Raw genomic sequence first — 13,088 nt, 5'->3', positions numbered from 1 at the left:
ACTCTCCGTGACGTCTCTGCGACTGTCTAAAACCTGGATTAGTCTCCCTGCGTCCCTGCAGACTGTCTAAACCTGGACGTAGTCTCCATGACGTCCCTGCAGACTGTCTAAAACCTGGACGTAGTCTCCGTGACGTCCCCGCAGACTGTCTAAAACCTGGACTAGTCTCTGTGACGTCCCCGCAGGCCTGTCTAAAACTGAGTGTAGTCTCCATGATGTCCCACAGACTGTCTAAAACCTGGAAGTGCTCCATGACGTCCCTGCAAACTGTCTAAAACCTGGACGTAGTCTCCATGACGTCCCTGCAGACTGTCTAAAAACCTGGACGTAGTCTCCGTGACGTCCCCGCAAACTGTCTAAACCTGGACGTAGTCTCTGTGACATCCCCACAGACTGTCTAAACTGGACGTAGTCTCCGTGCGTCCCGCCAAACTGTCTAAACCTGGACTAGTCTCCTGACGTCCCGAAGACTGTTCAAAACGGACGTAGTCCTCCCTGACGTCCCCGCAACTGTCTAAAACTGGACGTAGTCTCCGTGACGTCCCCGCAAACTGTCTAAAAACTGGACGTAGTCTCTGTGACGTCCCCGCAGACTGTCTCTAAACTGGATGTAGTCTCCGTGACGTCCCCGCAAACTGTCTAAAACCTGGACGTAGTCTCTTGTGACATCTCCGCCAAAACTGTCTAAAACCTGGACGTAGTCTCCATGACGTCCCTGCAGACTGTCTAAAACCTGGACGTAGTCTCCATGACGTCCCTGCAAACTGTCTAAAACCTGGACGTAGTCTCCATGACGTCCCTGCAGACTGTCTAAAACCTGGACGTAGTCTCCGTGACGTCCCCACAGACTGTCTAAAACCTGGACGTAGTCTCCGTGACGTCCCCGCAAACTGTCTAAAACCTGGACGTAGTCTCTGTGACGTCCCCGCAGACTGTCTAAAACCTGGACGTAGTCTCCGTGACGTCCCCGCAGACTGTCTAAAACCTGGACGTAGTCTCTGTGACGTCCCCGCAAACTGTCTAAAACCTGGACGTAGTCTCCGTGACGTCCCCGCAGACTGTCTAAAACCTGGACATAGTCTCTGTGACGTCCCCGCAGACTGTCTAAAACTGGATGTAGTCTCCATGACGTCCCCACAGACTGTCTAAAACCTGGGCGTAGTCTCCATGACGTGTTGTTTAATAGATTTTTTATTCAAAGTTTTGTGTCATTTTAATCTAATCAGTGATGATGACAGACTCTCTGCACGAAGGTTAATTGTGACGTAATTTCTGACCATTTCAACAAACCAAAAGTCCGACCTGTCTGAAATAAGGATGTGGCTTTTATTTTGAAGCACACCGGAAGCCGTGTGTGTGTGTGTGTGTGTGTGTGTGTGTGTGTGTGTGTGTCGGCCTAGTGCCTAGTGACGTAGACTGACGGAAACAACAATAGCAGACTGTGAGCGCGTGAGAGAGCGGATCAATCAGCCGATCACGGATCGATCAGGATGGCGTTCCAGACCAAGAAGAGCAACGCGAGACCCGCGGTAGGTCTAACCGAACCGACCCAAGCAGAGCAGGGCCGGGCCGGGACAAAGGGGATAAGGGTGAGGATGCTGGGCCGGTGAGGCGGGATGCTTCAGCTCTGCCTGTCAGTCACCGTTAGAACCGGGCCGAGATGGGCTGGACCAGTCAGTACTGCTCAGTGTGTTGGTGTCTGCAGCTGCTATAGACCCGTCCAGCCCGGTTCGGCTCGGCCCGGTTCCGGCTGCAGTCAGGCTGAGAGGTGAATTAATAAAAATAATAAATAAAAACTGATGCGCCTCGTGAAATCTAGTGCGTTCAGTGAAAGTGGGACATTTAAGTATCGCCTGGATTTGATGTTTGACCAATAACTGACGTCATGTTTACCTGTGTGACATCATCACTGTGGGCTGGGCTGACGGTAAAAGGGGGAAAGAGAATCTGCAGAACAGGTTTAATAATAAAGAACATCTGAATGATGAGGTTTAAACGTCGAACTAATGTTGAACGAAAGTTTGCTGAAGGTTCAGATTGTGCGAATCACACCTTCATGGTCTGAAGAAGAGAACTGCTCGGACCAACAAACACATGAACGGACATCAGACCAGATGATGAGTCCAGAACTGAGAGTTCTGGTTCAGACCGATGGTATCTGCATGTGTGGTTCCCACCATGAAGGGGGTGTCTTCATTTGTAAATACCCAGAATCCTCTCTGTCTGTTTTCAGGGTGACCGTCTGATCATCAAAGGAGGAAAGATCGTCAACGACGATCAGTCGTTCTACGCAGACATTTACGTCGAGGATGGAGCCATCAAGTAAATACATTATCACATATACATATGAAATATGATCAATCACTGATTATCAGTTTCACTGTAAGCATCTGTGACATCATCCGACTTCCTGTGAGACTGACATCATCAGACTTTCTGTTGTGTCCTCATCAGACAGATCGGTGAGAACCTGATTGTCCCATCCAGTGTGAAGACGGTGGACGCGTATGGTCAGCTGGTGATCCCCGGAGGCATTGATGCCAACACCAACCTGCAGGCGCCGCAGAAAGGCCAGAGCCCGATCGACGACTTCTACCAAGGAACCAGAGCTGCCGTGTTCGGAGGAACCACCATGATCAGTCAGAATATTAATAATTTATCAATACTCATTGATCTGGCTTTCAGACAGCAGCACTAACAGATGGTTGTGTTCACAGTCGACCACGTTCTGGTGGAGCCGGGGGTTAGTTTACTGTCAGCGTTTGACCAGTGGAGGGAGACGGCGGAGCAGAGGGCGTGCTGCGACTTCTCTCTACACCTTGACATCACACGCTGGCATGATGGACTGTACGAGGAGCTGGAGACGCTCATCAAAGATAAAGGTCAGAGGTCACTAAATAGAAAGTTCAACAAGAACCAGATTTACAGTCTAAAGTTAGCAGAGAGGGAACATAAACACGTGTCAGCTGATCCTTCTTTAGTTTATAATGAATGGAGGCATGCTGGGAGTCATAGTCCTCTCTCTGATGTCATCCACACACCTTCACTGCTGTTTCTTCATACCTCTACTCTCCTCAAGGTGAGCTGACACCGTCAGTCTGTCAGTGGAGGTGCAAACTGACCACATACCTGTACTTTGTGTTTCAGGTGTGAACTCCTTTCTGTTCTTCATGTCCTACAAAGACAAATACCAGAGCTCCGACTCTCAGGTGAGTGATGCTTCACTGTCCTTGTCATGGTTACGGTTAGCATAGACCAGCATGTTCTCTTCACTGAATCTACTTCCTGTCTTCACGGTTTCAGCTCTACGAGGCATTCGGGGTCCTCCGGGATCTTGGAGCCATCGCACAGGTCCATGCAGAGAATGGGGACATCATCGATGAGGTACTATAGCCTGACCAATGAGACGAGAGCTTTCAAAGGTCATACAGGAGGCCCTGCACCCATCAGAGAACAAACTGGTTTAAACTGGTTTCTGTTTCAGGAACAGAAGAAGCTTCTCTGCCTCGGCATTACTGGACCTGAAGGACATGTTTTATCACACCCTGAAGAGGTACACATACCTGAAACACACCTGTAAAAACCCCCATCTTTTAACATCCACCAGGTGGCGTCAGAGGCAGTGTGTCATGCTGTGTATTCCTGATGCCGGGTGTGTTTGTGTGTTCTCAGGTGGAGACGGAGGCAGTGTATCGGGCCATCACCATTGCCAAACAGGCCAACTGTCCGCTGTATGTTACCAAGGTGATGAGCAAATCGGCTGCTGATGTCATTGCCAAAGCCAGGAAGAAAGGTGACATCATCATCCTCAGCTGTTCTTCTTTAATCCAGATCAGGTCAAGTTTTAATGAAACGGTTCTTTGTCCTCAACCTCCACAAGAAACTAAAGAGTCAGTTCAGCTCAACCAGACCGGCTGTCACTGCAGATGTTTCAGAGTCTATCTTCGGCTCTCTGTGGAGGACCAGTCAGTCAAAGTACCCTCAGCCGGGGGGGCACTAGAGCGCACACTATGGTGTAGACGCGTTTTCTCACAGCTCCCGTCCGATACATCAAGATTCAAGCAATATAACATTTCTCAGCTGCTTATACCCGGTAGAAGGTCCAGAGCTAACTCCTCTGGCAGCTGGGGCAAACACTGAGACATCCGTCATCCTCGCGGCTATACACAACATGAGTACGGATGGAGGACCGATTCAACAACCTGGAGGCATCCTTGCAAGCTACTGTGGAGGCGGCTAGTAGTGACCATAACATCCAGCTAACCCAACTAAATTAACAATGGCTGCAGTTAGAGGCAAGTCATAAATTGCTCCATGAGAAGGTAATCGATCTCGAGGCGCTCTCCAGACGGCAAAATATAAAAGTGGTGGGCCTGCCAGAAAGAGGTGAGGGTAAAAAACCTGTGTACTTTTTTGCCCAATTTCTGCACGATTTGCTGGGTCCTGCTCACTTTCCCACCCCGATAGAGGTTGATAGAGCACACAGCCACCTGGCGCCAGAGCACGGCCGTGTGTCATGATAGCCAGGATTCCCAGTTTTCGGATGAAGGAGAACATACTGCGGCTGGCATGGGAGAACACTTCTCTGACCTACGACGGGAGACGGATCCACATATACCCTGATTTTCCAGCGGATATAATAAAGCAACGCCAACCATTTGAGGAAGTGAGAAAAAAATTCAACAACGCTGGGATGTGCAGCGGATTCCTCTATCCCGCACAGCTCACCAAAGGCACCGACATTGACATGATCTTCAACATCCCAGAGAATGCCGATTACTTCCTGCTCAACTACCGGGCTAATGAGGCGAGATGACCCTGCACCAAATTGTTTGATTTCCACTGGCTAATGCTGGCAGCAGGACAGATCGATCCATGACCATCATGAGGTGATCCACAACATTGACATCAGAAAACCGCTCACCCACATGATGCCACACATGCTGTCTGCCCTGAACAGTGAAAACCGGGATTCATCTGTGAAGAAAACACCTCTCCAACGTGCCAGACACCATTGAATGTGAGCATTTGCCCACTCAACTTGGTTACGATGACGAACTGGAGTAGGGTCAATACTATCCCCAGCAGAAATACTAGACTACTAGACTCTACCAGATCAGTGCAAAATGGGAAAAACCCGGGACCGGGTGGTTTTGGCATTGAATTTTCTAAGAAATTTGCAAATGAGATAACTCCAATTCTACACAGGATGTTCTCCCACTCAATTGAATCTAAAAGACTTCCGCAAACCTCGTATGATGCTAACATCTAGCTCTTGCTGAAGCAGGACAGGAATGAAACCAAGCCTTCATCATATCGTCCAATTTCCATGCTCAACCAAGATTTTAAGATATTCACTAAAATACTTGCAAAAAGGTTAAATAAGTGTATAGAATCCATCATTCACACTGACCAGAGGTTTCATCCCAAATCGGTTCTCCTTCTTGAATGTTAGGCGTGTTATGGACATTATGTATTACTCTTTTGACAAATTTTCAAGCAAACCATCCTGTGTCTAGATGCGGAGGATTTTGACCAGGTGTAATGATGGTATCTCTTGAGGGTTCTGGAGGAGTTTGGTCTCGGTTCGTCTTTTATTTCCTGGGTGCACATGTTGTATGCCCTACCTATGATATCCATTCTCACTAATGGATGGACTGGATAGGTCACCCTGGGCATTAAAACATAAAAAAAAGCCAAGCGCCCTTTTCAAACTAAATTTCATGGAAAAATTTAACAAACTCAAGGAGAACATAGAAAAATGGAGAACACTGCCTCTATCCTTGATCAGCTGTTAAGATGGTCTCGCTACCGAGATTTTTGTATTTATTTCATTCAAAATAATTTTTTAAGCTTCTCAACTCCATTATCATGCCGTTCATTTGGGGGTACAAAACTAGGGCTGCCACGATTAGTCGATTAGTCACAATTACGTCGACAAACAAAATCGTCGACAACTAATTTAGTAGTCGATGCATCGTTTTTTGTTTTTTTTTTACTTTGCTTTTCTCTCAAAAGCGTGTATTAAAAAAAACTCACTAGCCAGCTTGGCCGGTGATAAACGAGGCACTTTACCATCTATTTCGCAGGACGCGTGATCGCAGTTTCTATGGGAACCCGCACAGCGCGTGCTCTCACTGGTCAAACAGGCTTCCCGGCACGTTGTGTGAGTGTGGTGACCTCAAACCCCACCGGGAGTGTTTGAGAAGCGAGCGCTTAGCCCGCCAGACTTTGTTTACTTGCTCAGACATTTCCCGGTGCATGTTCTTCTAAACATGCTTCTACATCTGTAAATATGCTACATAGTTAATTAGTTTCGCTTTATTTTATTGTTATGTACAAAAAATGGGTCATATTAGACCCTGAATAGTATGTAAGGGTTAATAAGTAATGAAATGTTGGGATAATTTTTGTATGTTTTTTGTAATGTAAGTTTCCAACTTCATTGTAAGATTAATTTAAAGCTTTAGTTAATAAAATGATCAAATTAATTCAGTTGCTCTCATAATCTGTCTTTTTTGCACGGAAAAAATGTGGCTAGTGGAAATTCTGAATAGCTGGTAACTTCAGAAACTTACCAGCCACATTGGCTGGTGATCAAAAAAGTTAATTTAGAGCCCTGTTAAAGGGTTAATGAGCTATCATGTTAACTGTTTTTATTTTCAGTTAGCTCATACTTCAAGCTGAAAGATAATGATCTGATCAGTTGCATGCTGGTGCGATAAGCTGTATGTTTTACATTCAATTTATGTATGATCAGATTAGTCGACTAATCGAAAAAATAATCGGTGATTAGTCGACTATCAAAATAATCGTTTGTGGCAGCCCTATACAAAACACACAGGATTTCTAAAAGCCACCTTAGAAAATCAAGAGACTGTGGGGGCCTGGGTCTGCCGTGTTTTTTACATTGAGGAGAACCATGCCTTTTTGCCATCTCTTACAGACACGGCTTTTAGAGAGTGGAGCTGTATGGTTATTGTTAGTTTAAAAGAGCTTTATGTTAACGGACACTTAGGCTTTGAACAATTACAGTCCAAATTCTCAAAATCTCAGTTTTTTAGATATCTGCAATTGAGGCACTATGTCCGACAGGCTACTAAGTCATATGAACTACTGCCTGAAAATAAAACATTGCTCAAATCCCTTCTGCCCCTCCTCCAAGCAGGCAGCACCCTCTACAGGGACCCACTTAGAAACTCCAAAGTGTGAGTTTGTGAGTGTCACCACACCTGACTTCTTTCACCCTCGGCACCTTCTCCAGCCGAGTAGTTTGGTTTTACACCCGTGCTGTGGATAATCGTGAGCTCAACTATAGTTGGTACAGTTTCACTTCCTGCACTAGTGAAATGTTTCATATCCCAAGAACCAGTTTACATCTGCCATCCAACTAAAAGTGCACCTCCAGCTTAATGGCCTCCTCAGGATCCTCAGGTTGCTGGCACACTGATGATCTTCTGATCACAACTTCAGTTCTGAACATGGCCCACTCGGATTTCATGTCCCCAATCTCCTGCAGAACCAGGACCCCAACTTTGTATGCCACCCCGCTGACGATGCACAAAAACCTAGTGCTATGTAACTATTGTTGGGTAAGTGCTTAGACTGATGTTGTAGTTTAAACACCCTCCTTTTTCTGTCCTCAGGTATGGTGGTGTATGGGGAGCCAATCACAGCTGGTCTGGCAACTGATGGCTCTCAGTATTGGTCCAAAGATTGGGCCACAGCTGCTGCCTTTGTCACGAGCCCACCCCTCAACCCTGACCCTTCAACTCCACAGTACCTGACCTCTCTGTTAGCATGGTTAGTATGACTCTACCTCTCTGTAGTTAGTATGACTCTAATTCCTTACCTACCTTGTGTGTTGTTTTTTGTGTGTTTTTTTCAGTGGGGACCTCCAGGTGACGTCCAGCGCTCAGGCCAGCTTCTCTACAGCTCAAAAAGCCGTCGGAAAAGACGACTTCACTCTGATTCCAGAGGGAACCAATGGGATTGAGGAGAGGATGTCTGTGGTGTGGGACAGAGCTGTGGTAAGATAATCATCATCTCTGATCATCTTCACTCTGTGAGGAAACTGCCTACATTTTCACCTTTCCACTTCTGACCAATCATGATCATGACATGTTAGCTGACATTTGTCTTCAATTTTATTTCTGTCTTTCTGTCCCTGCAGACTTCGGGAAAGATGGATGAGAACGAGTTTGTCGCAGTAACAAGCACAAACGCTGCTAAACTCTTCAACATGTACCCACGCAAAGGTATCGCGTCACTCAGAGGAGTTACACTGTGGACAAGACTGATGTTGTATCTCAGTTCACATCCTTCTGTTAGTACTCTTCGATGCAGTAGTCTATATACTCTGTGTACTTTCTGCTCTAGTGCTCTAATTTCAGCAGGGTAGTGTTGTCTCAATTCAAGTAAGGTCATTGTGAACTTAACAGAAATTACAATTACGTTTTACTTCTTCTTCTTCTTCTTCTTCTTCTTCTTCTTCTCTGAATTATAACCATGCAGAGCATTAGTTCCAACATCCAACCTCCAAAAATATAAATATAAATCATATGCACAGTTTATATTTGTATATTGAGGTATTCACCTCAATATTTTCTCAATGTCCCCTCTGCTTCAGCTATGTTGACAAATTGGCATCCACTGAGGGTGAGAACTGTCTCGAATTTATCACTCACCATCTGGGTCCTCACAGTACACTGACTTTAGAGAGGGCGGACAGGGTGAACCACCTCATGGACTCACCATAGCAGGAGGGGGCCAGCGTTTAGCTCAGTTGGTAGAGCAGCTGCCCCAAGGCTCAGTGCAGAAGCCCGGGGTTCGAATCTTTCCCTCTCTTTCTCCCCACATTCCTGTCACTCTTAAGCTGTCTCTATCAAAATAGCTTGTAAAGGCCAGAAAAAAATCTTTAAACATAGAAAGAGGACGTCTGGACTGAGACAAAGCAATCAACACTTTACATTAGCTTACACAAGATTTTTACTTAACTGATTTAAAAATGTATCTGCATTTTACTCCTCATACTGGTCAAATATCCAGCAGCACTGCTGTTTCTGTCAGACTGATGTATCCATCCTCTGTGTGTTTAGGACGGATTGCTGTCGGATCAGATGCTGATATTGTTGTCTGGAACCCAAAAGAGACGCAAACTGTTTCTGCAAAGACTCACAACCTGGTAATATATTGATTCTTCACTATTTCTAATCAAAATACATTCATCATAAACTGATCCTCGTCCTACTCGCCATGCTCCTGGTCTGAGTGTAGACGGTGGAGGTGAACATCTTGGAGGGTTTGGAGTTTCGAGGTGTGGCTTCAGTGGTGATCAGTGGTGGTCGAGTTGTTTTGGAGGACGGAAAACTCAACGTGACTGAAGGTTCAGGGCGCTTTGTCCCCAGGAAGGCTTTCCCCGATGCTGTCTACAAGAGGATCAGAGCCCGCAGCAAGGTAACTAACCAACTGATCAACAAGTAAACCAGATAACCAACTGACCAACAGGTTAAACCGCAAGGTAACCAGAGCCTGCAGCGAGTTAAGGGATAGTAAACGGATTAATCAGATAACCATCTGACCAACTGATAACTACCTGAAACTCTGACAGATGATTAGTATTTTCAGCATGGTAACCAGTGACCTAGGTTAATCGACCAGTCCACCTCAGAGTTTTCCTTCCTCATCTCAGATGGCCGAAGCTCGTGGGGTCCCCCGTGGAAACTATGATGGTCCAGTCCATGATGTCATCGGTATGACTAAATCGGTCCCGTCCACTCCAACCACCAGAGGGCCCCCCTGTCCAAAAACCCAGACCGGCACCCGAAACCTCCACCAATCAGGATTCACCCTGGCAGGTAGTGTTCATCATGCAGGACACACATACAACAATCTGCAGTATACTGATTAATAATCAACAATTAACTACAGCTGTTGACTCTGAAGTGCATCCTGGGTAAAGTTTACAGTTAAATTAACATCACTTCTTATTTCCAGGAGCTCAAGTTGACGACCACATACCTCGTCGCTCGACTCAGAGGATTGTGGCACCACCTGGTGGACGATCCAACATTACATCTTTATCTTAACAAGCCAAACCATACTACAAGAATTAGTGCCACACCCTCTCAGAAGTACTTTATGAACTACTGATCCCTACTCCAACCTCACATCCTATGACAGTATTATTTCAACTAGTACTAAACCTTAGTACAACCCCAAAGCTGATGTTAAACCACACCACAACACAAATACTCAAACAGTAAAGTAGTAGTGAACTCTACAAACTCTGTAAATGTTTAACTCATAACAAACCCTACAACCTAAGACCTTTAACTAGTAGGAAGTCTACAGTAATCCTACAACTATTGCAACTACGACTGAACCCTGTCACAACCTTACAAACCCTGTAACAAGCTTACCGTCAGCCTTGCACCCTAGTACAGTAGTACTTACCAACAACAACCCGACAGCTAGTACTAAACCCTACAACCTGAAACCCCTATAGTACTAGTTTGAACACAGTAACAGTAATTAATAGTACTTATTCCTACACTAATAGTATTCCAACTAGTAGTTCACTCAATAACTCGGCAAGTAGTTATAAACCCAGTGAGTACTAAATCTGACAATAATTGTACTTCTGAAAATGTCAAACCCAATAACAATCATCCAATTACTAAAGCAATAGCACTCCAGGTAGTACTAAATCCTACAACAAAGGTACTACAACACTACAACTAAAACCTGCTTACTTTGCCGGACTAAATAAAGGTATTTCAACCCTACAAGTACTGACCCCTAAAAATACCCAACAGCTAGTATTAAAGTCTAAATTCTAAAGTAATGGCAGTACAATGCTACAACTACTACTATTATTAGTATATATTCTATACTATTATAGTACTGCAACAACAAGCATTAAACCATTAGACAAATACTAAATTCTTAAATAATGGTTGCTCAACTACAACCAATGTTACAATAGTACATGAAACTCTAAAACCAGTACTTTATCCATTAACTACTACTTTATCCTATGAGAGTAGTACCTCAAATAGTACTATACAGCAATCCTACAGCTAGTACTAAATCCTGCAACAATGGTACTACAACTCTATAAATTACTTTAAATCTGACTACAACCTTACAAATCCTGCAACTACCCTATAAATAGTACTGAATGTTACAACAGTGGTACCATCACAACCTGACATTGAGTACTACATTCTACAAGAACAATACATGTACTGACTGATATCAGTCACTTGAAGTACTCTGAATGTGAACAACACTTCATCTCATTTGTCCTAAAAGTGACCACTTCATCAAGTTCTCTCAGCGCTGTATCTCAGTTCACATCCCTCTGTTAGTACTCTTCTATGTAGTACTCTCTTCACTCTGTTTACTTCCTGGTGTAGTGCTCTAATTTCAGCACACAGTTGTCTCAATTCAAGTATGGCTATTGTGAACTTCTTGATTGAGAGATGATGATGGCAATATTTTACCACCTCTTCTTCACTGAATTTTGTAACTGTGTGGAAAAAAGTGTCCAGAGTTGATCACTCACCATCCAGTTCATTACAGTGCTCTGACAGGATGGACACACTGATAGACTCAGACAGAGGAAGTCTGGAATGACGAGGACTGAGACACAACATTTGTCTGTCAGTACTTAAACATACTTTCTGTTTCGTTAATAGTGATGTGAATACACTCATTCTGCTCGCCGTAAATTCAATTAGTCGTTAATATTAACTGTAGATCTCTAAGTCTAAGATAAGTCTAATTTAATTTAATTTAATTTAATTTAATTACATAAGTCTAATTTAAGGTCTTTTATAATAGATTCTAGGTTACTCCTGGTCCCGGTCCTGGTCCAGATAACTGTTATATCTTAGAAGAATATAAGTACATGTTGTTCTGTCCAGTGATCAGTGTTTCTGTTGGACTGAGCGAGCCCGTCAGACTGACATTAGACTCTGTGTGAACTCAAACTGATAAACGGTGCTAATAATTAATCCAGTGGTAGCCTGTAAGTAGCAGTCCCTTCTATGCCACGCCCCCCTACTGTAAGTGAACTAATTCACTCTGCCCACAGCAATACCATGGGTGTGTTTAAAAAAAAACTCACTTACTCACTAAAATGGCGTTCACTCGTTTTAATGTGAACTTTTTATCCAGCACGAGCAACCTGTCATTCTCCTGCTTGGCCCGCCTACGCAGAGAACAGAGCATGTGGATTGGTCGATTTGCAGCATGATCTCATTGCTGCAGAACAAGCACTTCATTAACCAATCCCTGAGCTCGATTTAACACCACAATCTTTCACAAGTACTTCCATGGTCTGACCTCTGACAGTGGTGAGACTTGTGATGTCACAGCTACAGACCCCTCCCCTTCCTACTCTGTGATCTCTGATGGGATTTTTAACTTTTAATGTGTTTGATCTGACCACTTTGTATTTTTTACAGTTTTTCTATCCTGCTAATATTAGCATCAGTGATCATAAAACTCACAACAGTTCAGCCAGTGAGCATCACACCACAGCCACGTTGGAGCCAGGCTGTTGCTAAGGTAACAGCAGATTCTGATGAAGAATAAGAACAGAATATTCCAGCTATGTCTGGCTCTATCATGGCGTCCTTGTTGATTAGATTTGGCTCAAACATGGTGGATGCGTTCCCTCAGGCTGAATTGTTTCTGTAGCCGTCAGTTGTCTTTAGTCCTCAGATGTTGGAGCCAACACTCTTCTTCTACGCAGCGTTTATGTGCAGACATGAAGTGTGTATGTGAGGGGTTACCATGGTGATGATGCATCTGTTGTTGTTATTGTTGTTGTTGTTGTTGTAGTGAATTTCAAAATGGTTCCTGTTGTGATGAGAGCTGCATGAATAAAGTGATGACAAACAGCTGAGTGAGTGTTTTTTTATTTGTCATCCATTCAACATGAAGCAAAGAAATGCTTGTGAACTTTAGGAGGAGTAACCTGAGTAATTTCCATCCAGGGTGTAGATGTGATGGTGGTGGTGGTGGTGGTGGAGGATACAGGTACTTGGGTGTGCACCTGGACAACAGATTGGACTGGA

General features: G+C 44.5%; 1 protein-coding gene across 1 annotated transcript; it reads left to right on the top strand.

The window, feature by feature from the left end:
• The first annotated feature begins 1,359 nt into the window (after positions 1 to 1,359).
• On the top strand, positions 1,360 to 12,913 carry dpysl4 (dihydropyrimidinase like 4). The gene is made up of 15 exons (XM_010752590.3): positions 1,360 to 1,529; positions 2,234 to 2,322; positions 2,455 to 2,639; positions 2,718 to 2,882; positions 3,148 to 3,209; positions 3,304 to 3,384; positions 3,485 to 3,553; positions 3,673 to 3,793; positions 7,647 to 7,803; positions 7,889 to 8,030; positions 8,174 to 8,258; positions 9,099 to 9,184; positions 9,277 to 9,456; positions 9,692 to 9,857; positions 9,997 to 12,913. Exons 1-15 carry the CDS (start codon positions 1,491 to 1,493, stop codon positions 10,086 to 10,088), a joined length of 1,719 nt encoding a protein of 572 aa, XP_010750892.1. The 5' UTR covers positions 1,360 to 1,490; the 3' UTR covers positions 10,089 to 12,913.
• The last annotated feature ends 175 nt before the right edge of the window (positions 12,914 to 13,088 follow it).

Source organism: Larimichthys crocea, unplaced genomic scaffold (assembly GCF_000972845.2).
Source record: "Larimichthys crocea isolate SSNF unplaced genomic scaffold, L_crocea_2.0 scaffold83, whole genome shotgun sequence".
Classification (NCBI taxonomy): domain Eukaryota; kingdom Metazoa; phylum Chordata; class Actinopteri; family Sciaenidae; genus Larimichthys; species Larimichthys crocea.
This window is presented reverse-complemented; position numbering and strand designations above follow the sequence as displayed.